The sequence below is a fragment of the Apteryx mantelli genome, chromosome 6, assembly GCF_036417845.1.
Source record: "Apteryx mantelli isolate bAptMan1 chromosome 6, bAptMan1.hap1, whole genome shotgun sequence".
Taxonomy (NCBI): Eukaryota; Metazoa; Chordata; class Aves; order Apterygiformes; family Apterygidae; genus Apteryx; species Apteryx mantelli.
Genome location: NC_089983.1, coordinates 28,324,922 through 28,349,431, shown reverse-complemented (window position 1 = coordinate 28,349,431; position 24,510 = coordinate 28,324,922). Strand labels below are relative to the sequence as shown.

Here is a 24,510-nt window from a genome sequence, read left to right as displayed (position 1 = left end):
AACAGAAATAAGAAGGATTGGAATAACTCCCAACATCCTTTACAGGAGAAGTTTCAGCTATGCTGAACAAAAAGTGAGACTGAAGTCCTCGTCTTCCTGATGTTTTTCCAACAACTTTCCTTCCCACTGTCATCCAAGTCTGAGCATCATTTCAAATGTTTTAATCATAATCCCTCTGCGCATCACTTTCTATGCAAAAAAATAGACGAAGTTCTGAGGCACTTTATAGACAAGGGCTAAAAAAATCCAGGAGAAAATTACCAAACCTCTTCTCAGAGAAAAATATGAAGTATAAAAGGTAGGGGCGAGAAAACAGTACACCATTCATCTTGGCAATTGTTATAAGCAAATCCAAACATGATATTGTAAGAGATAACATTGAGCAAACCTAGTAAGAGACATTATTATTCCTTAAAATATCATTCAAGTTAGCCTGTCCCACAAGTTACTTTCATTCTTATTTCACAGAGTTCAAAAAGTTAATTACTAAAAAGGCAACAGTATCTACTATGTGTGGTGTGTTAAACTATCTGTCGTCTTTGGTGTGGGACAGGAGCCAAACAACCCTATTAATAGTCAATTGCAGTTGTGTTCAGACTAAACATCTTTCAAAGTGGGACTCTCACATGCTAAGAACTGTTACCTCCTGTTCCTCTAACAGCCAGAATTAAATGCTCCAGAGATCCCAACAGCAGTCCTTCAAAAGCACCTGAGAAAAGATAAATAATAATCCTTCAGATCAGTGGCATATTAATTTGAATTCCAGGCCAAAAATGGGGTAATGACATTAAGCAAAAGAAAACATGGTTTAGCAGCACAGGGTTTGCAGATGACAGAATTTTACAGTTTTGTTACGTATTTCAAAGAGCGAGAGATTAACCACTGCCTACTTAATATAAAAGCTGAAAATACAGTCTTACTGCATGAATTTCATGAGCAAGTCTTCATGCTAATTGAAGAAAATGACTAGAAAGCAATAGGTCTATGAAACAAAGTCTATATATAATAGCTGCCTCCAAGTACCTGTTGCATACCAACCACTTAGCTGTATATTGAGATAATTACAGTATGAATACGTTTGTTTAGTTTAATTGGCAATTAAATGGAAAAAAATAAGAATGAAGAAAGCAGAATAGCTTGAGATAAGCCACATTTTAGCAATTCTTAAGGGATCGCTAAGGAACAATACTCAAAGTGTTAGCTTTGAAAATAGTACCTGATTCAGCCAACCTGCAAAACTACTTTGACAAGAAGAGACCAAACTCATGAAAGCATGAGGTCAAAAGGATTACAATAACTGAAAAAAAACAACCTCTCTCCTCCTTGGGGAACTTGTTCACAAGAATGAGATATAGGACAGTTCAGTGAGCACAGACTTTGGCAAGCAGGGTAACTGACTTGAGAAGTCCACCCTTCCCCCTTTATCCATCTTCCCTCTGAGTTGCAGCACTGCAATTCACCCTCCCTTTTGTCCCCTCAGTTTTGCAGGTCCTCAAGAAAGAGCTGACTGCTGTACCTGACTTAGAGCACCAACCCACAAACACCTGAGAGCTGCAATCAGCAGTAGGTGGTGCAGCATTCTTAAACTGACTTTACTGCTCATGCCAATGTCTCATCAGATTGTACCCTAGCTGAGCTATCATCAGAAGAGCACACAATTATTTTTACAGCTACTTTACAAAATAGAGCATTATGAGATAAAAGTTTGCCATCAAAACACAGCTTAATGGCTTGTTTTGTATTTTGTAAGATACCTAACTGAATTCCTCCTTCTTCTCATTGCTTTCTTGCATATAGAAGTTACTATTACTATATAACCCACAGTTCCAGAATTTCAGTTTTTCCTGATTAGGCTGCTTTTAAAGACCGCAGCATGGTAAAGGACACCTCCTGCTGTTTTACTCTTTTGAAGACAGGGTGATCAACACTGCTCAGGATAAGATCTTAAATTATAACCGACAGGAAAGTTACTTTTACGGTGCTTAACTTAAAAAGCTTCAGATCCATAACACTTCAGTTTCTAGTGCAGCTGCACTACACTGTAAGCTGAAGTGCATAATCAAGAAACTGAAACACATTCTTTACCCATTTTACCCACATTTCTGCTGGAATAGTTGTTTGCAAGTTTGAAGAAGTATATGAAAGAGCTGTACAATATACCCATTGTAATTGCTGCTCTCTTAGAAGGCTTTGAGGGGTTGTTCATTGCTTTTTTTTCTTTAAGATAAACAATTGTGCTTAAGTGTTATTGTAAAGTCAGAGTCACAAGTCATTAGAAGTAAATAGGAAGTTACATGCCATATTCTCCTAGATATTAAAAACTCCTTTTGTTCTTTAGGAATGACTGTTTAACGTTTAACTTTTCCAGAAAAACTAGAGCTGTGTCTGTGTCGGACAGTTTAAGATATTAAAGAAAATGCCTTAAGTCCTCATGATTCTTTGTGGCTGATTAGGTACAATAGAAGAGTCATTTCACTAATTTGAAGGCCATGAGCTTGAACCCTCATATTGAACTGAAAGTTATATTTTATTCATATTGTACTGTTTTAGTCAAAATACTCACCAGAAATAATTAAGAGAACAAGCTGCAAATCTTAGACCTTTGAATTATCAAGCTGAATACCCAGTTAATTATTGCACAGTGGAAAAAGGAAGTGGGGAGTCAACAGTCCTGATATATTAGTATTGCCATCTACCTGTGAAAAGTTGATGGGTGATCAAGTACAGGCCAATAAATGCACCTTCAATTCCTAAAATGTTCAGATGAATTCCAGAAGTCACAGTTAAAAAGTTTTCTTCTGGATTAAAAAAATTCTGAGTTTTGGGACAGAAGGTTAAACTCTGGCTCTGTTACTAACAAGGGAAAACTCCAAAGTCCAGCAGTTTCAGCTGATATTTATCAGCATTCAGTCACCAGTTCCCCTTAGCCATTACTCAAGTGAAACATCAGACGCCTTGATCTATTGCAGGAAGAAAATAAGGTGTTTTTCAAGAAAAGGTGATAAAAACCATGGATGACTTTAGAAAATATATATTTAATTGTCCTAGCAGCAAGCAAGTAGTCATTGTAGTCAACGGTTACTTTTCAAGTCAACCTTTCAGGCGATCAGTCTCCTGAATTTTTATTAGCTGCCATTTCTGAATGGTCTTCAAGGCTTGTCAACCCGAAGAGCAAAGGCACATACAGCAATGGTAAAGCTCTCATTTAAAAAGCTGTCATCATTCTACAGGCAAACAGAAAAAAGCATTATGTTCCACTGAAGATACTAAGAACTGCGGAAGTAATGACTAATGGAGAAAAATTCTGCTGAGCCATGTTCATCTTTTCCAGCAGAATTAGAGATCTCTCTCTGTATGCAGCAAAGAGACCTAGTGAAAATTCAAGACAGACATGTACATCCTCAATAATTAACACAGGCATCCCACCGTCCTATATATAGGCATGCACAGATTTTAAATATAAAATGTAAATGTTATCTTGTGCTCTGGAAAACACACTAAAGTATTAATTGATGCTTGCAATCTACTTACACAGTAATGATAAATGATAAAACAAATGATAAAACTCATCTGCTATCACAGCAATTGCTAGCTAGAAGTTCCATCCATTTCTGTTCAAATTTTCCAATGCTACATTTTAAAGAACTATTAGCAGTGTCTAAAGAGCAAATAAACATTTGTCAGATAGGAAAATCCACTCAGCACACTAAGACTTAATTCTGGTCTGATTTCACTATTAAAAAAAGAGCTCCAGAAATACAAACTACTGTGGAACATTCACAGGGGCTGAGGGAGTCACACACCCTTTTTCCTTGCCTTCCCCTTGCTACTTCTCTTTCGTGGCATCCTCCCCAGCCGCTGCAGGGCAAGGCACAATCACAAGCAGCGCTTACCACGCACATCATTGCTGCAAACAGTCCTGGAAGGCAGGTATATTTCATGCAGTTATTCAAAGTTTCTTCCTCGTGTTTGTTCCATTTTGTATTTATCAAGAGCAGGAGTTGGCAAATGTGAAGCTGACTCATTGTGTAAGTTAAATTATACCAGCAAGTCATACAGAAAAGATCATAAAACTAATTTAGTGTTATTATAGATGATTTGGGGAGGGGAGTCAGGCAGAAGAAATCTGGGTACATCTTTCAGCCTACCATCCACAGTCGATATTCCCAACTGTGTTCAGTCTAAAAATGCTATAGCATGAAAACTCTCATGTCCAGTTCCTAAATAGAAGCTTGCCACTGATTTCACTATCTACAGAAATACTTCTTTTTGTTACATTTTTGCTACATTGCTCATACACTTTTGTTTGCTGAAGCACAAAATCAGTTGAGAAGGCTCTATCCTTCAGTGCACGGACAGTACAATTCAATATCTTCAGGGACTTGGTCACACACCATTACTCTTCTAGCACCTCAGTAACTCATTGCTCAGTTTAGAATCTACTCACAGAATGAAAAGGCCAAAAATAAATACAAATAATTATAAACAATTTGATTACACTAAATACTTGGTGTGGTGGTTTTACCATATAATGTTATCAAATATTCCCTTTTTTACTTTAATGCCATTTTTATCTTTATTTTTGCATTCCCCTATCTGCCAAGCAAAGCAGAGACCTTAGGAAAACAGGTGACAGGAAGAAAGATAAAAAAACAGATTTGCCACAAGGATCAGAGGTAAAGTTCTGTGGGCAACATTAGCATTTACATTTTCAGACTACCTCCATTTGCAACGCTAACAGTTCACTGAATTTGGTTTTAGTTTCTTTAAGCAATCTGTCAGAATCCTTTCAGATTTTAGTTTGGGATTCTTTAATATTAGGTTTAAACAATTTTACACAGGGAATGAATGACAAAACAAAGGAGTTTAATGAACCTTTTCTGTTAACTCATTTGCAGCGTCAAGAGAGCTCAGTTTCTCATGCAGATATGAGGCCTATTTTTCTTGGATTTGGAATCTGCCTTGTGAAATGCTGGAAGCTGACTCAAATTCTGAAGCTACAGCCTGCTCCTTTTTTCAGCAAATTTCTTCAGGTGAAAACGTGGGAGATGGTAGGAAGGAAGTCTGGTTCTTTTAATCTTATCTCAGCCCTCCTGAAAGGAGTTAGAGCTGAAGATAAGGGATGTTGAGTCACATGTCTTTTCTGCCCTAGAGTTCTTATCAGGGATGGGGAATGATCCCATTTCTACAACACCAATTTTAAGCTACTGCAATTCCAACATCTTTACAAGAGTTGCTCCTGATCTGTACAAATATGAATAGAATCAGGAGTAGTCATAACATTTAACTATGACAGTTAAATTAGGGCTAGCACCTACTGCCACTGCCAAGTGAAAAAATAAAAGCTATGCTTGGCCTTTGAAGTGATCTTTTCTGCAGCTGCCCCTGGCTAAAAGGGTTTAGGGGGAGGAGAAGGATTTTTTCCTGATCTCTGAGGTGACATTTAACAGGCCTCGGAAACAGACATGGACTGCTGCAACAGTCTACTCAGGAAGGCCTACAGCTTGAATGACTTCTGAAAGCGCATAAAATTCAGTGCATTTAACACCTCCTTCTCTGACAAAGCACTTTTTCCTTCTTGACTTTATCTTCCTTTTGATAGTAACCATTACCAACAGGGCTGAGGTGGACCGTATACCTGACACAGTGAAGACTGTAGGAAAGACAGTACGCTACTTAAAGAATCTTCATAGAAATCTTTATAAGCTCTGCAAATTATTCCTGCTTTTGTTTGGCTCAGTAACTGCCTCAGCTATGCTACAACATGCTTTATAATATACAACAATCAGAATGAGGAAGTTAGGTATTTTTTAAAATCCTTCTACTAGAGCTTTGTATGCTTGGACAGAGTGGCAGTGAGAAGACTCCAGCCAGTAAAACAGACCAGGAGCATGAGAAAAGGAACAGAGGGAACGCATGGCAAGAGCCACTGACTGCTTCTCAGAAGCTCACAGTTATGGTCGAATCTAAGAGTGATCCAGCTGGCCCTTCACCCACAGCAACAGCCACTTGGCTTGGTAGTTTTAACTACAGACGCTGTCTACTGCCTGCCTGTTCCTCTAGCTATAGCTTTCACACCACTGTTGTCTACCCAAAACCTACGCCAGCAATTCTCTTTCCTAGCCATATTTGGCTCCATACCGAGGAGCTTCCAAAAGACCAGTCCAATTTGAAAACCAATATAGAAGAGGTTTTCAAGCCAAGGAGGCAAGAAAATTTAAGATTCACAGCTTTGCAGCAGGAGCTTACAAACATAGCTTGTTTAGGCACTACAAGCATAAGTGGTTGCTGCTTCTTAGTCTAAGTTAGGCCTCACAAGCACACAGAAATAACCATATTACCATTCCTCTGGATGCAGCCTCAGTATATCATTCACCTTTTCTGAATCTCCCCAGCTATAGCTTAGTAGTATCACCGCAAAACTCAAGAACCTTTACATGCACATGGTACAGGCCATTATGTACTTCAGGGAAGTGAGTTTTGAACCACATTCTGTCCTACAGCATTTCACACACACACACACACACACACACACCCCAACATCCCTAATTAATACCTCCACAAACCAATGGGAAGCAATTAAATATTCTCCACAAAGAACACTAATCTATAAGATATGTATCTGCAACTGACCTGTCTGCATAATGAACTGCCTGGTTAGAACATAAAAGATGCAAAGACAATGCTTTGGAAGCCTGCCTGCAGAAGGTACTTTGATGGTCCTAATATGCAGCTAACATGTCTCTGAAGTTATCCCAGTTCAAAGTATAGTATCAAGAATATAAGAAATACACCATTAGGAAAGTGTCTTTATTTTAACTGTGAGGAACATCTCTTCCCACTTTTGTCAGCTTTGTCAAGACCACAACCTCACTTATTAAAAAGCAAAGTTTCATCAGAAAAAGCCTTCCTGAAAATGAAAGCAAGGAATGCAGGTAACTAAAAAAAGTGGGGGAAGGAGCAAACTGTTAGGCTATCACTGGATCTCCAGAAAGACAGGGAAAGCAAGCTTGAAATTTGTTCCTTTTGGAAAGCTTCCAAAATTATCTTTGCCTAACTAGTATTGATTGTATGTATTAACTGACACTATTGATAGTATTCGATGATTTTTTTTGAAAGTCTTACTATTTTGAGGTTTGAGCTCCTTAGAAAAATGTACAGAAATTAATCAATTTTAGCCATGAAAACATTACAGAATATTTTGGATCAGCATTTTAATTTCAGCTGAATCACTAACAGTCTTAGCCCCATGCATTAACAGAGCCTGGCAAAACTCATTCACTACTTTTTGATGTCCCCTGAAGTAAATTTTTTTTTTTTAATCTTCTTGGTGACCTATGTTAATCTTAGATAAACCTTATCTACATTATCTATAGCCCAGGTGGAGATACAGACAACGGAAGGAAATGCAATACAGCTTTAGACATTTATTGTGTATGGAATATACAAAGCTCAATTAAGAATAAGATGCTATGTTTAAAAAATGCTGTATTTTCTGCAGTGCAACAGAACAATTGAAGCTTTTCAACTGGTTATCATAAGAGAAGGCTGGAGGTCTGTCACATGAGGGTAACTCAAAAAAGGACTAAGTTCTTAGATAAAGGTAGAATGCATGCAGAGGGCAGTAAACATATTAAACAGGCTAGGTTAACTTATAAAGCCTGCATCTCAGCCATTCCAGGAGGCAATGGCGTCCATACGGATCTCATTCCCCCTTCTTTTCTAGGGCAAGAGCACCTCAGGTAGTCCACACTTTATAAAGATCAATGCTTGCTCAGCAGTAATTTATAATAGCATTCCACAGGTCAGGAAGGAGGAAAGATCAGCTATTTCCATCCACATCTTTCTGATCCATAGGTGAAGCACAATGCCTAAACAGAGCATTCAATAGAACAACAAAACAATAAAACCACCACATGACATGCTTTGGTGGCTTTCTGAAGTGAATAAGTGGCATTGTAGCCATAAAGCTTTTACTCCTGCAAGATAGATCAATTTCCTGAATTAAAAAAAAAAGAAAAGAAAATATGCAAGTCTTAGTACTGATATTAATAGACTTGCTCTATCGATCATTTCAAAGCAAGCCTCTGCAGTCTCAGCAATGCACACAACGCATTCATGCTTAACTTGAGTCAAGATTGACACCCAGTGGCCAAATCTTTTGACTGATTTTCTATACACCAACCTGATTTTTAAGAACTGATATTTCAAAGATTCTATAGCATAAATAATTTAAATCAGATGTAAATTCACACAATAGATGAATATAAACTACTTAGAGGTGTTTAAAGAAACAAACAGGTCAGACATTAAGTACACATGTATAGTGCTGCAAAATAAGTTTAAAAAGCCACAGGCCCTTAAAAATCTAGATAACTTCGTCTTACTTCTGTACTCACCTTGAGTATTCTGTGGGGTGCTTCATAGTTAATACTAGCTGTACTAGAAGGAGAGGAGAAAGACATTTTGCTACTAAAGCACTGTGGTATATTAACTGCTTCAGAAATGGATACCTATTTCCTGCAACTTCCTAGTTATCCTTTTTACAGGATTATAAACTGTAAGCAATGCATTAAATTCAAATATTAGTGACTGATTAGTGACTGATTTCACTTGATAAGGCATTAATTGACAGGTTCTAGATACTCAACTTCAATCTAACTCCAAGAGAAATATTTTGGGGGGGGGGGAAATAAATAGAATAAAGAACCCAAGTAAAATGAGACTCCTACTTGCAAAAGATGAGTTCACTTTCTCTATCTCTTGCTTCATTTATTTCAAAACCATCAAGATAGTAATAGACAAGTCTTTTTAGATTGGGGGAATATCATTCAATCTAACTCAGACATAGGTAAAACATGTATTTGTTTTGGACACGCTTCCAAAGAAAGAAGGCTAATTTTCTTCTCCCTCAAAGACAGCCACTATTATGATTTTGTCCATGAATAGTGTCTTAATACGTTTAGCTAGATACAGCTACTGTTGCTGAAAACTAAGACTAGAATCTTCTTAATCCTGTATTTAATCAGTTAGGAACCTTTTAGTAAAGTTAATCCCTGCAATCGTAAGTTACACTAATAGTTTTGTAATGTTTTTCTTTCATCCAAGCATTTCTGATTACAGCTATTTTTTCTTCACACAAAGATCCTGTTTGTACATTAAGTGAAAACCCTCAGAATATGCTTTACATTTGGCCTCATCCTCATATTTTAATTTCTCAACATTTCCTTCCTTTGCTTCCAACAATTTCTTTTTAAATAAGGAGTGGCATTTAAGAGTTGAAAGAACACATGTATGGATTTGGTTTCAAGAGGTTCCATAAAAAGACTGTATTTGAAAATACATTATTTTACAGTTCCCAGCATTTGCACTTTTCTGTTAGAAATGTGGGGGTTTACGAAAAGATTTTTAGGAAGAAGTATTATGGAAAAAAAGTTGCAGTTTCTGACATATCAGAACATAAATCATAGCACTAATACATGTCAAGAAACATGAAGGCTGTCAGTGCCTAAAGGGAAGATACTAATTGCATTATCTCCAGGGCCAAGGATGGAGTTTTAAACTAGACTCAACTGTAACCTGCTCAGACACAATACTAGCTAGCACATTCTTCAAGTACTTACTTTAAGTATCAGCATCAGTTAGAGACTGACTCTTCAAGAAATCTCTTAAAGATGGAACTAGCATACATTCAAAATATTGGCCAACTTTTCTTTGCTGTACTTCTTGAGTAACTTCTGCAAGTGCTTCAGTTCCAACATGGAGAAGCAGAGTACAAATCTAAAGCCAAGACCAACTGATTGGGAAGCAGTGCTTACTTTGTTTCATTAACACAAGGTCAAGTGCCCGACAGTGCACTTTTTGCAATACAGCCGATTCAAGTTTGTGCTCTCAAAATACAGTTAAGGTTGGATTCAAAAAAACCAGTAAGGCTATATTGGGTAGAAAAATCCAGCGCTTTCAAACTGGGTATTAAATACCTCCATTTGTCATCAGTCTTCTCCAGAAATCCAAGTGAACTGTGCTTCTCAAATGCTTACTATAAGCTCACAGAAGCTGTGACATACAAAAAGAACACAGCTTGAGTTAAAAATCTAGATTTTTTTCAATACAAAGAGTGGTTCCTTAGTGCATGAAGAGATTCTCACCATCTTGTAAAGCTTTAGTACAATACATGAATCCAAGCTTTTCAGACAGCTTTTTCAGAAAGCTCCTGGGTTTATATCAATATACAAACAGAATCTACGTGGGAAGAAAGATTTTATGGAAACCAACTTCTTCAATAGGACAAACCATGTATAAGGCAGCCTATTGTGGCAGATGGTCATATCCCCCTAACACTCTTTGAACAAGAGACTTGTTTTACCCAGAGACCAGTTGTTTGGCTGTGGTGGGTTAAAACGTAACTTCAAGTTTATGTGAACTTTGGTAAGTAACTGAAGAGTATAGCCTGACATCAGTTAAGATTTAGCATTTTAACAAATACATTGTTCTTGCACTTTGGTGTAAACTGAGCTAAGGTTGCTGTTTACCCCATGATGGTAAGCTGGGTTCTGAGACACTAGCAATAAGCACCTTCCTTACCATATGCCCCGTCTTTGGTAAATCCTTAGCAGCAGAACCCTTCAGTATGGTCAGCAAAATGCAGCAGAGTGATGCAAACATCACCAGGCTATCAGGACAAGAAAGAATTCTTATTTCACTAATATTATTGTCAGTGGAGCAAATGCATTCAAGTCCTAAGGCAACATACACCAGTAAGTGTAAAACTATGGCAGCACAAGGTTCCAAAGTCAAAGGCAGGAGAGTAGCTTCAATACAGCTAAGTCATGTTTTACCAGCTAGAACACCCTAAAGTAATTTCTTTTAGAGGCACTAGGTTTCCCATTATGACCAGTGAAAACTTCAATAACCTGGAAAGACTGAGACAAAAATCTCTGGATTTTGAGTCTGAGCTACAGTTAGTCTTCCTCAGACAGTATACCCATTCCAGGAATAGCAATAACATCTTGAGGGGATTTGTAATCCTATTTGGAGGAGATGACATAAATTGAATACTCTTTCAATACTATGTTTAGATGGTATATGAATGTTGCACATGATGCAAATTATGAAATGGAAGTTGCTTGATCTGAAGCATGTCAGCTTCCCATTTGAACAGTAATACAAAAACGTAGATACAACACAAACAACAGGTTACCTGGAGAATTTTTTTTAAAGGAAAATACACATCACAGTATTCTGAGCCTACAGTGCTAGGGTCCAGATTTGTGAAGCAGAATCCAGCAAGACCTATTGTTGAATAGATACCCAGTTTAGCAACAGCACAGGATAGTACTGTGGTAGCATCTACGTGCATAAATAGTAGCTGCAGCAGGGTCAGTCAGATCATCAGCCAAAATAAACCGCTTTGAAACAAGTTGTTCAGAATACCAGTAGTTTTTCCTCAGAAAGTTTTTCTATTGTTCCTTAACAGGAACAATACTGTACTTGATGAGCAGTTTTACGGAATACTAGCAATCACAGAAGGCTGGAGTCTACAATTCAGTGTCCTGTACCCTCTATACCTGGTACAAAATGTTACCTTCACTTTTACTATATGTAAACTACTGCTTCATTAAAAAGCTTGCTACTAATACCTGTATAGATGTAATAGATCTTTTTTCTGTAGTAGTTATCCTTTCCTGTATTGTGTCCATGTCTGTAGCCAGTACTGGTTGACAGCTACAGTAGGGATATGAGCCAGAACTGCATATGCCTGGAAAAGCACAAGGATGCATAACTATGAGCTCAGGAAGATGTGAAGATAACCACAATCACTTTGAACCCCAGATCATTATTACTCAATAGCCCCATCTCCCATAAGCGTACAAGCCATAGGTATTTTCAAGGAAGCCCATAACTGCCCTGGTGCTAGTCTGCAGACAGCTCTAGAAACAGGGAACATCCTACTCTCCCCTTTCAGGCTCCAACAAGGACTCACCACAGCCTGAATTCAGGGAGGAAACATCCTTTAAGAGTGATGCTTTACTCATTTGCACAAAGACCATCTACAAAGGTACTCAGAAAAATGACCTCCAAGTTTTATTTCCTAGCTCTGCACTTCAAAGGTAAAGCAGCTTGGTTTCACTAGAAGGCAAGGTCTTGGACATTAAATAAATACTATTCTGAAGATAGTTGACCGCAACCATCTACACCTCATGTGGCAATTAGAGTACCTAAAGTCATTCTAGCCTTCAGGCTTCTTGGTAGCTTGTGTTTCTCATCATGAAAAAGAAGGTGCAGGTGAGACCTCTTCTTCCAGTTGTGCTTATATAGGTTATTTAATGTTTGGCTTACGTACTGGTAAAGACATGTCATCCTATTTTAAATTTCACTTAAACTGACTGAAATATTTTTATGTATTGTTAAAGAAAGAGTACATATCAGTTTATCATATGGAAGAGGCTTACCCATTTTTTTTCTCCTCTGGCATATGGAGCGAACAAGCCTACAACTTGCTCAACACATTTCTTTGAATTCAGGAGCCTCAGCATTGATAGCTGCAAACCTAATATAAATAAAGAAAAGTTATTACTGAAACAAGAATATTGTTGAAGTGAACTCCATCATTATTAGTATCTTGATTTCTGCAGCAGTTCTGATATCCAGAAATTAAGATCTACCCAGGTTTTTACTGGACTAGATACAAAGGATCATAGCATACCTTATTTAAACAAGCAATTGGGTATACAGAAGTATTAATGTTCTTCTGTAAGCCTATTCTTACCTGAACAATGCTTTTCTTCACTACAAAAATCCTAGTTACACTTGCACCCAAAGTGTTACACCAGTTTTGTTAATATTTAAGCATTTAAAAACATTGCCTGCCTGCCTCCCTCCCTCAACTTCATACTGCAAATTGTACTCCTGTGCTGCTGCAGAGGATTTTATGGCTGTATCAGATGCCAAAGTAATTTTGTATTTTGTAAGTCAACTCTATAGTAGGAACCAAGTCCCTACTACAGAAAGCCACTAGCCATTTTGTCCCACACATTAGAGGATTTATTTTCTCCTCTGCTTAGAACACATTCCTCTCCGATTAAATGGACTTCTGCTTCCTGAAGTTAGGAGGCCTTTCCAGTGACTGCTGAAGAGCCAAGCTCCTCGTCCTCAGAAGAGGAGCTCTGTGTATGCAGAGATGCTGCAGCAGTTTCAGCTCTACAGACCAGCTTAGAGGAAAACTGGCAACGAGGCTTTGCATTTAAGACATCTTTTTCTTCTTCCTCCTTTTGAGCAGAGCAGTGAGGCCGAGCCAGCAACCACAGACGCTGAGCACCCCCTCCTCCCCGCCACGCAGGCGGCCGCGAGGAAGGCCCGAGGCCCAGCCGCCATGGCCGCCACGCCGGCCGCCGGGCAAGGCGGGAAACTACCCTTCCCGGCATGCATTGCTTCGACTACGGCGGCGCCAGGGAACTACGAGCCCCAGGATGCCTCGCGGCACGCTGCGGCCGCCCCCGCCCCCGCCGCGGTGCGCGGGCGGCAGCAGAGTGGTAGCGTTCCGTGTCCTGAACCGTGTTTGGGGGATAACATTAGATTTCCAGCGCCAGAAATCAGGTATCCAAAACATGACGACAAAGAAAATACTGTAATTTAAGCTTAGGTTCTTATAATGCAATGTCCTGTATTAATGCAGCCTCCTGTAAGGCTGCGAGTCCTAAACTCACTCCCTTCTGCTCATTTTGCTTGCAAGGTCTAACCCGATTTAGCAGGTCTCATTTTAACCCCACGCATCTTAACGATCTACTATAATGCCTCCGCTACCTACTGAAAGAAGTCTTACAACATTCAGATGCAGGTATCAGGTACTGAGATTAAACACATTTTTAAATGCTAAACAGCAAGATTCAGCTGGCTCAGCACTCCACATATTTAAGAATAGACAAGATTAAACACTGAAGACTGTCTACTGCTGTCAGCTGTATCTGTGCAAACCTATTTAATAACTGCTTTTCATTAAGCACTTAACTCACCCAGCAAAATTACAGATTCTCAGTGCAGCTAAAATGTGACTACATGTTGAAACATATCTATGTGCCATGCTGCAGGCACTCCTAAAGAAAAAAAAATAATTATTTAAAATGGATGAATAGAGAACAATCGTTTTAACACAATTTCATAGAAATAGTTCTATATTATTTTCATTCTCCAAGTTTGCATTTATAAACGTGTTTAAATGTTTCTACCTTTTTAAAAACTTGGAATGAGGTAGAGTTTTGCCAGCTTATAATCAGTTGAAGACCTACCCTCAACTCCAGAAGCCAAATGTTTAATCATAAGCAAACATTGTATAATTAGGCCTCACAGCTATATAAATGTGGCTTAATAGGGCTCATCTAGGGTTGGTTTTTTTTTGTGAAGAGCTATGAACCAGCATTCACAGAGAGCTGCAAACGCTAATAGTGTCAGCTGTGGCATCCGGGTGCAGCAAGGGCCGGCAGCTCGCGGGGCGCTATCAGCGGGGGCTCCCCGGGGCGGCAGGGCAGGGCCGGGCCTGGTGGCCAGGGACCCGACGAGGGAGCGGGGCCGCCCTGGGCATCAGGCACCTCTGCGGGGACGGCCGTCAGCCTGCAGGTCAGGTCCAGGTCCAGATCAGCAGGGCAGAGCTGGAGACCGGCACCGCTACAGCACCTCTGCGGTGGAGACCGACGGCCCCGAGCCGGGCTGAACCGGGGTCGGGGCCTGGACAGGGTGTCGGGGGCCAGGTGACGCTGCTCAGGGCCAGTAAGGCCTATTAGTGCACTCAGGATCCTGAGATCTAGTTTACCAGCAAGATTACTGCTGTGAGCTCAATGCATAGTTTTTAAACACTTAAAAAAATCCATATGTCAAAGATGGAAGTTCTGACTTTTATGCAAATTTAGAGTTATACTGGCAAAAATGCATCATTGCTCATAAGATAAATGTTTGTCTTGTTATAACACTATAAAATATCACCTATGTGAAAGACAAAATCTATTCCCGATATTAAAAGGATTACAACTTTAGAACTGTATGGAACTTGATCTTTTCTGCCCTATCTTTATTGTTTTCATTTGCAAAATATTGTGTACAATGCACAGCAACATGCTTTAACTTGCTAAATATACTTCCAGCAAAGTCTAATTCCTTTTCCAACTGTCAGACAACATCTTCTCCAAATGTGTTAGGTGGGATTAAAGTACCTGCTTTTTATTGCAAGTCTATCATTATACACGGGCTTCCACTCCTAAAAATGTAATGACTATATTAAAATAGTGTAAGAAGAGCCTGGTATTGCTAATTACAGTTATGATGCTGTTGAATTTAAGGCAGGTGGAAGAAAATAGTTTTGCAAAACATACTTTACAATGAGAAGTAACTAGGATGCAACTGCAAATTCAAAATAAATACTTGTCCAAGTACTTTTTTTGTTGGTGCCAACATAGCAAATCAAATCCTTAAGATTTCATTTAGCTTTCATTTTAAGAGTATTCTTGATCTAGTTAAATATTCAGTATCTTTTATCAAATGTTCAGTCATATACTCAGTACCTTAAAAATGTATTTGTATTGTTTTATTTATAATCTTTTATACTCGTTAGGCTGAATGCCACAAATACTTTTGAAAATGATTGTTATTCATGTATACGTGCGTTTACATACTGAGATCCTAAGGTAGAAAATATCTCTTACTGAGGGAAACTAAAAATCAAAGGAAAATTACTATAATTAAAAAAAGTAATATCTTCAAAGCAAAACAAAAGCTAGTAACATTGGTATTACACCCAAGCCTATTATGAAAGTTTACTTACCACCAAAATGCTCGGAGTGACCTTTTGGGTGTGCTGTATAGAGATACAATGGGAAAGTACTGAGACAGTCTTGTCTCTTTTATCCCTCCTCAGAGTTTTAAGTTGTCTGGCTATACTTCCTGCAAAATGTTATAGAAGAGCAATACTAAAAAAGGAGGAAATGGAGAGCAAGGTTCATACTGCAGATGAGAAGGCCATGTTTACCACTCTGGTCGCAAAAAATCTGCTGGGAGTCATTAAAATCTGCTGGGACTTCCACAAAGAGCAACTTTTTGACATCAAGACCTTGCTTGCAGCGTTTTCTGTGACATTATGTTTAGATGAAAATAAAATAAAGCTGATATGCTTTGATCAGCTTTTTCAGACTTCACACTCAAGATTTGTACCAAAAAGCAAAGATAAAATCCTGGCCTTACTGGAATCACTGGGAGTTCTGCCACTAACTTCACTTAGGCCAAGAGCTCATGATAGGTTGGTACAGGTATGCACCATTAAGACATCATTTTTCATACAGAACAATCAGCTTTTGTCACAGAACATATGTCCACATTTAAAAATTTAAAAGCTCCAGCCACAACAGTTGGCAAATAAAAGACAGTTTCTCAAGACTTACTGTACTCAGCTGACTATTCAGCCTAAAGTATACTTTGCAGTCAAAAGGTAAAATACAGGTTTCCATTTTATCCTTCTTCATACATAATCTTCAGTGAAGTTAGTTTTGATTTTTTTAATTTTCTCATTCAATTACTTTGAGTATTTCATCAATTCTTTTTCCTAAAATTCACAGATGTAATACAACCTATGGGACTGTGAATCACATTCTTTATAACATTGCTCTTTAATATCAGGATTCAAAATATTGTAAATTGTATACTGTCATTATTTCCTTAGTCTGAGTCATGTGGCTTTCTTTTTTATTCTCTGGGCACTTTGGTCATGTACTTACATGTATTGCATGATACAAATGCTGTTGAAATACCATTACAGCATGATACATACAGGTTAAATGGTCAAGACTATCCTGAGGCAATGAAACACTAGAAGAAGATTTTGTGAAATGTAGGTATTTTTAACAGTTCACAGTAGAGAAGATATGTGCGTTATTCACATTGAGGTGGCAAAAAAAATGGAAACACGTTTCAGAGGCATTACATCAAGCTCTATAGGACTAAAAACTACTATCAGAGCAGAGGAAAAGCAGAGGCATGTTCTGTCTGCTTCATACTGCTCCCCAAACCCAGCATCCCTGACTGTAGATTATTTCTTTAGCATGTGGAAACATGCAGGTGGTATTTTGCCAGCTATACTGGCTCGAGTCTACTCCTGACTGCAGTCCTATTGCAGATTTGTTGGGCAGCTGATGAAGGACCAGTCAGCGTACTGTCAGATTCTAATGATGTGATGCCCAGCTAGAAGACATAGGTAATCCAGTTTAACAAAAATGAACCAGGGTTTCTCAAAAATGTACTGAATTTTGCTAACCTGTGGATTAAGCAGTCACAGAGCCAGAGCAATCTGTAAGAGATGTACACACAGACAGATGGGTGGGACAGACGAAGGACAGATAGCCAGGAAAATAAGTGTTGAAGAGTCAAGTTCGCTGCTACTTCTGCCCAATGGGAAGTGGTAGTGAGGGCTGCTGCTGCCACAAGTCACTATAGCCAACAGCAACTGGCATCTCCAAGCTCCAGTTCTTCCTTCAGTATTCCTTCAAAGTGGCCTTGCAACCTCATGGAGCTCTGAAGCTTCCACCAACTATACAGTGGTAATGGCAGCAACAAAGTGTAATATCACTTTGGTTTCCTTTCTTAATAGTACTTAAACACACTTGAGGAAAGAATGCCTCTTTCTTCATGGTGTTTCTCCTCCCAGTTCTAAAATGATAAGGAATTTCATTTGATTGACCCTAGTCTATTTAGCTGTGTTTTTAAATATACCTTATATACCTCTTATTCTTTGAAAAAGCTGTTAGGCCTCATTTCACAGGTTGAAATACTGAGATCAGAAAGCTGAGAACTCTTGGATTTCAAACAGTAATGATCTTTCAAAAGATCTGGATATGCAGCAATAATATCTCTGACCTCAGCCTCAGTGGGTGCAAGTGTAACAGAGCCTTTATATTCATTTCAAGCTTTAGCTCCTGCAGAGATTACCAGTCTTAATGCCAGCTACTACCATTTTGTTGGAAGTATATGTGAGCTGAGGTAGCTGGGCCCGACTTAGTCAACTAAGTAAAATATGCAAGTGTGTAGTGTCATCTCCCAAAGATATCAAAGATATGTAGATATGTTTAAATACTAGGGGAATAGAGATGTAATTGTATGCTTAAGCATCCAAAGTATAGATTCTTCAAGATATAAAACATTTTCAAATATGAAACTTTTTTTTATTTTTTTTTACAAAAAATAACTGGATTGGTTGCTCATCAAATTCTAGCAGTAACTTTATAACATTTAAATGAGAACATGAATGTTCCTAATAATAGCTTTTAAGACACTTCTTTCATTTAAAAATAAATATACAGTGTAATATATACAGTGTAAAATGCCATGAAAATGTTAAATACTCATTTGGTGCTAATTTATGTTAAAGTTTGTAGTAAATGAGGCAAGAAAGCTTACTGTTAGCTTTTATTTTTAGGAGTTACCTCAGAAACATCATTGGCATTACATTGGCATCATTTAGGTTTTGATGAACTGTCATCATAAGCAAAGTGCAAGTATTGAGAACACTACAACTTCAGAAGACGGCAAGTCTAGAAGTGTACTGTATGGTATGTCACACACCTGGAATTCTGGACAGAATAATACCATGCATCCTACGCAGTCAGCTATAAAAATGTGGAGGCCCCACTAAGCTTTCAAAGTTGCACCTGGCCGAAAAAAAAAATTGCCTTAAGGGTAAACATCATTCATTAATAGAAGGAAATACCCTGAAGCTAAGAACTTGCTACTAAGCATACAAGCAACACAGTTATTTAATTAAGAAATTATTTACCAGCTATGTTTTAAGGTAGGAGTTAGCAGTGAAAATGAAAGGATGACAATGTTTTGCTTCTGAAAGGCACACAGTCCCAATCATAGTAAAACATGCTTTTTCTTGCTAGAATTACTTTTTTTCTCAGTAAGATTTAGGGGCTATGTGAGATTTATTATATCTCTTTCAGTTAAACACCGTATTATTTGTATTCCCTAAAGGGCAAAAAAGTTTGTTTTCATTCCTCATCTTAACCAAAATCTACATATGTCAGTATAAGCATGGGAAAATAAGTGACTGAATAGAAATAATCATCCACTCCTACAACCTTGAGCCTTGAAACAATATTCTTTCTGAGGCATAACTGTGTAGCACAGATAGCTCTATCTGACCTGGTTTTAGCTTAGGTAAGGAGGAACAGCCACACAGTATGGAGAGGTGCACTTCAGCCATCCTAGTTCACCGATTTAGCACTAATTACTGGTAAAGATGAAGACTATAAAACAGAGTTAGAACCATAGCAAATGCAGCAGCCCTTTGTCTCATAACAATCTCTCTCACCTATTTAATTTGGAGCCGTAGCTGCTTCCCTTTCCCAGAGCCCTCTCAGTCTCCTTGGCTGTGACTGTCATGTGGGAAGTAGCCTGAGCTGCTGGAAGGAAAGGAGGACAGCAGTTAGCACCAGGTCCTTTTTGAGTGCATGCAGGCAGAAAAAGATGGGTCCAGAGAATGATGATTATGTGTTTCTGTGGAAATCTGTTTAATATGCTTGTTCCTAATGCAAGCTTGCTGAGGATGTTTGAAAAACTAGGTGACATGCTGCAATCACTGATAGTAGAGGTCACCCTCAGGATCCATAGCCACCTAACTTAGATTTCAATGGCATCTTTGGTTTAAGAGGTTTAGGCTATCACTCACCTGTGGAGGAACTTCTGGGACTGAGCACATGCAAAAATCAGGCTGTTTGTATCTTATCTGGTAGTGCATAGAATTAATCTAGTCATCATATACTTTAAGAAATCTCCCAAACCTAACCACACAAATCTTGTTACCATTTCATGGCTAGCAGCACATTCTAGTGTGATAGCTCACCACAGGAATAGACTTCTGCCTCCAGAATTCTTATAAAGAAAAGGAAAATGGAAATGTGGATAGCAATTATTCATATGCTGTGGAGCAGGAACAAGCCTCTTCCATCTTTACCATGCTGTGTGCCAGAATCCTTGTCTTCTAACAATTACAAATTTTGAAGGCGCGGGTGTGACAGTTAGTCCTGGAGAAACTGTGTACTGCTTTCTGACTGGTCTCTCTTCTTTGACCTCTTCATCCTGGGCAATCCCACCAGCAACTGGAATTTCCACTGGCCCAGTACATGGGACAGTAAAAATCTCTCTACTGCAGTGATAACAGGAATCCCTCATTATGGGGAGATTCATTTAGGTCTGAAAGGCATCCTACAGACATGGACCGCTCTGACAATGTTGAAAACATGACAGCCAGTACTGAAAGCTGCCTTGCCAAATCATGACGGATGTGCAGAAGGATGGGGGTGAAAGGTGTATGGTGGTGATGGGAGAGCAGAGTGAACATGACCAGGCAGGGGGTAGGAAGGTGTTTTGGGGTGAGAACAGGACAGTGGTATGCGTGTGCCAATATGGATGGGAATTTATGTGTAGGGATGGCTATGGGGAAAGTGAACCCAGGATGCATGTGTGTAGTCTGGAGAGGAGGAGACAAGTGGGTGGGTAGCTAGAAGGGGGAGCGAGAAGCACTGTTCTTCCCCTTTTTCCTTGCCTCTCTCTGCTGGTGCCTCCTGACACTTGACACCAATTCCCACAGGAGCTTGCAGCCCCACTTCTCCCTCCTTTCCTCACAGAGCAGCCAGCACAGGGAGGACAGCTCTGCTGCCAGCGAGCCCAGGGCAGCATCCTGCATCTCCGCAGAGTCTCTTGCTTCGGAGCAGTGAGGTAAGGACTCCACTGTCCCCTCTGTGTCCACGGCACCAGAAATCCTGCCCTAAACTAGCGGGAGCTAAGCAGCCCTGCAGACACAGCTGTGTTAGGCACTTCTCCGAGAGACGTTCAGAGAGCATGGTTGTGGCAGGTTTATTGTTGCCACTGAGCTGCCCTTTTGCTACTTGCTGTGTCTACCTGGGAACAGCTTGCAGGGAGAGGAGAGTGAAACAGAAGTGGGACAGGATGAACTTGTTGGTACCTGAGCAGCCCGTGAGCTCCAGATGTACCTGGGAGCCCAGGACAATTAGTTCAGTCCTTGCAAAAGGAACAAGTCCTGTCTATAGGGAGCTGCCAAACCTGAGCTGAGTACTCTGTGCCTACATATCCCCAGGGTCACAAAGCAGGTGTATTCATGGACAGCACACTCAGCCATGACCATCCCTCTGTAGGACAGCCAAGGATAAGGGACTGTCACGGAGGGAAGACACATCCCTCAGTTCTTGAGTAGAGGACAACAAGGGAAACAAACTCAGGTCTGCCTCTGTGCTTCCTTCTTCTTTCCCAGCCAGCTGTGGGCAAAGCAGTTTAAAAACACCACCTCTGGGAATTTCTCTTGGGATCCAGCTTCTTCCACATGGGCACAGCCATGGTTAAGCTGTCTGAGAAGTGCTGGTTGTACAAACACTGCCAGACAGCAAGAGAGAACCAAAAATATTTATAAAATGTCTGTCTCCAGTCTGTCCTGTGCTAGACCTATAGGCACTATACCTGAAAATCACCCCAATATGTCTCTGTTTATTATTTATTACATATTTTGGAGAAGCCCTTACCAAAACAAAATAAAAACAGCTCTTTTTTAAGGACTATATTTTAAAATACAGCATATTACACAACCTGTCAAAGAAGCAAAACTGACTGATGTTTTATTGTCCTTGTACTGCAAAGTCATGCATTATTCTATTTTGTGTTGTTTAGGGAACAAAAAAAAATGTTCTTCAGATTCTGGTGGCTTTTGTGGATACTTGAACACCATGAGTTTTTAGCAGCACAAAATCTCAAGGAAGGAAAAAGATACGGATTGAGAAGACCAAAACCTAAACACATTCTGTCAAATACAGTAGAAAAGTATCCCAGCCCAAGTGATCAAGGTGAATATTTCTATTTTAAAACAGGTTTGATTTTTTTTTTCCCTTGATTCATTTATTCAGATTCTGGACTACCTGGCTAACTTGCACTCTAAGATACTGCTTATATTCAGCAAGGCTTGCCTCATCCTACATTTTCACTTGCCTTATTTTTGCACTTCTATTTTTTCCTCCCTTCCTCTTCCTCCCCCTCTGTGTATTTCAGAAGAGTCTTATTACTTGTGGGAGTTTTTTCTTGATTGGTCACCTGTTATTGTCACTGCAAGAATAATAGCCCATATACCTGTACTTGTATAGAAGTAATATCATTAGTAGTTCAGAAATAATGTTCTCCAATGTACACAAGTGCAGATCCTGCTCTTGGAAATTTATATATCACTAGATGTAAGTGTCAGTGCCAGGGACAAAATCTAGCTCTGTCAAATCCTATTCTAGTGTCTTATTCAATAAGACTCATCTTCCTGTAGATTACGCTCACCTTCACAGTCCCCATCCTAGTAGGATATTCAGTGAAATACCAGGCAAGAGGACAGAATGAATGTATAAATACCACTGCAACATTCTGTATTTCATGAAAACATCTCACCTTCAGGAGTCTCTTATTCTCTGGGGCATCTGCTCTGGAGGAAGTTCCTCAGCCTGTATATGCTCTGCCTTCAGGAGAGATTCACACAGATGTTTTCTAAAACTTCAGTCATTGGACTCCCACTTTTGAATCCTAAAATACATATAAGGGTAGAAGGAGATTTAGTATAAAGTCACTCAACTCACTTACCTAACTATTTATTCTAGATGACAACTGCATTCTGGAAATTGCTTTTTTACTGGACAGCTCTGAAAGTGCTAAGGACTATAATCACGAACAACAGAAAAAATTTGTATTGGAAACAGTAGACAGAATGAAAGGTCTGCAGCTTAGTTCTGGACGTAGTCTCAGCTGGAGGATGGCCTTACTCCAGTACAGCAGCACTGTTTTCATGGAACAAGCTTTCCGTGACTGGAAAGGTCCTGCAGCATTCAAATCCCACGTTGCTCCTATTACCTACATAGGTCATGGCACCTACACAACTTACGCTATAACTAACCTCACACAACTCTACATGACTGAAGGGACTCCAGGCAGCGTGAAAGTAACTGTGCTCTTCACTGACGGAGTAGATCATCCAAGAAACCCAGATATCTTTGCAGCTACAGCTGATGCTAAACACCAAGGAATTGTGTTCTTCACAATGGGAATGACCAGAGTGGCTGAGGAGGTTGGCAATGCTGCCAAGCTCCGGCTCCTGGCCAGCGTCCCAGCATCCAGGTTTGTTTTCAACCTCCAGGACGAAGGAGCTGTGGAGAAAGTTCTCAAAGAAATGGTATGTATGGAGAAAGGTTTGGAAATGGTTTAGAGGAATATAGGTAAAAAACTGCCTTAATCCCAATATTTTTAATGCTAATGCTATTAAGTGCTGAAGTCCACTTATTAATAAAACCACTGTGCTAAAGCACAGGTTTCTTTTCTCTCCCTTTTCCACCATGCAGATCTTCCCAGCCAAAATATTAAAGCTGAGAACTGAATTTGATTCAGATCTGTTGTGAAGTTATTTTTATCTGTTTTATTCCTTTAAGAAAGGTATTTTAAAGCTCCTTTCTTAAAAGAACAAGCAATTTTTAACACCCTAGTGCTTCCTTCTGTGGCAAGCAAGGAAGGCAATATTGGCACTTGTACCAAAAAAGATGCAGCTCTTGTAGAAGTAAAAATAGATTTGTATACCTTAAAGGACGTGTGTCTATTTAGATTAAATCTGAACTTGGTCACAGACATCTTTAAATTGCTATGGAAAATCTACCACATAATGAGGAAGAAACGTGTAAGTTGAGCTGGAAGCTTTGTGTGTCTCTTTTCAGTATGTGAACTTGATTTAAAAAACCTTCCCTGCCAAGCAGGGAAAATAGAGCCATCCCCTAGCCTAGGCTACTATAAATCCATTGTGGATCCACAAGTTGTGGACGAAGTCCTGATCCGATCGTGCACAGAGAGAACAGGAGCAGTGACCAGGAGGCTTTTGCAGTGAAACTGACACCTGAGCCATCTCAAACAGGAGAGCACGTACACAACCAGGCTGTCCTGTCTGCCTGTCACTTTGACAGCCTGCCCCACTACACTGGTTTAGCTGCCTATCAGCCTTCCCATCTTCTCTGGTATTACTATTCCTTTCTATATCACAACAACCACCTCTCAAGTAACCAAGCACCCTTTATTTCACCTGTTCTAAACCAGCAGCTATCACCAGGTGCTTTCTTTTAAAAATGATGCTGCTATCTGGTTTAAATAATTGTTTGTAAACTGCCATAATTAAATGGATTAGAGACACATGTATTGCATACAATCATCAAAGCATTTACGTTCTGTCAGAAGCTGCACCAGTTGTGAAAGGTAGGAAGAATGTATTACATGTGGGTGTGTCAGTAGGAGCTAACTCCATGGCAATTACTTCATGTGATCAAAAGGAAATATGCTCAAAGCTGAACCTTTTCTGAAGTGTTTTCACTGTTCTCATTTTGTGTTTGCCTAACAGTATGCATAAAAGCTCATATTTCTTAAGTGTAGAGTATGCATTATTCACCCTTTGTAGAG

General features: G+C 39.4%; 1 protein-coding gene and 1 long non-coding RNA gene across 2 annotated transcripts in view; one reads left to right on the top strand and one right to left on the bottom strand.

Annotated features, from left to right (window-relative positions):
- Nucleotides 1-10,597: 10,597 nt before the first annotated feature.
- On the bottom strand, nucleotides 10,598-12,556 carry LOC106499183 (uncharacterized). The gene is made up of 3 exons (XR_001295114.2): nucleotides 12,453-12,556; nucleotides 11,640-11,758; nucleotides 10,598-10,672 (listed from the first exon to the last, which is right to left on the bottom strand). It is a non-coding gene; the product is annotated as an uncharacterized lncRNA (long non-coding RNA).
- Nucleotides 12,557-13,372: 816 nt separating this feature from the next.
- The window catches only part of LOC106499155 (collagen alpha-1(XXVIII) chain-like), a 44,855-nt gene continuing 33,717 nt past the window's right edge, over nucleotides 13,373-24,510 (top strand). The window contains exons 1-3 of the mRNA XM_067298627.1: nucleotides 13,373-13,596; nucleotides 15,947-16,292; nucleotides 22,676-23,248. Of these exons, the coding sequence (XP_067154728.1) occupies nucleotides 13,373-13,596; nucleotides 15,947-16,292; nucleotides 22,676-23,248 (1,143 nt within the window). The remainder of the gene's footprint in view (nucleotides 13,597-15,946; nucleotides 16,293-22,675; nucleotides 23,249-24,510) is intronic.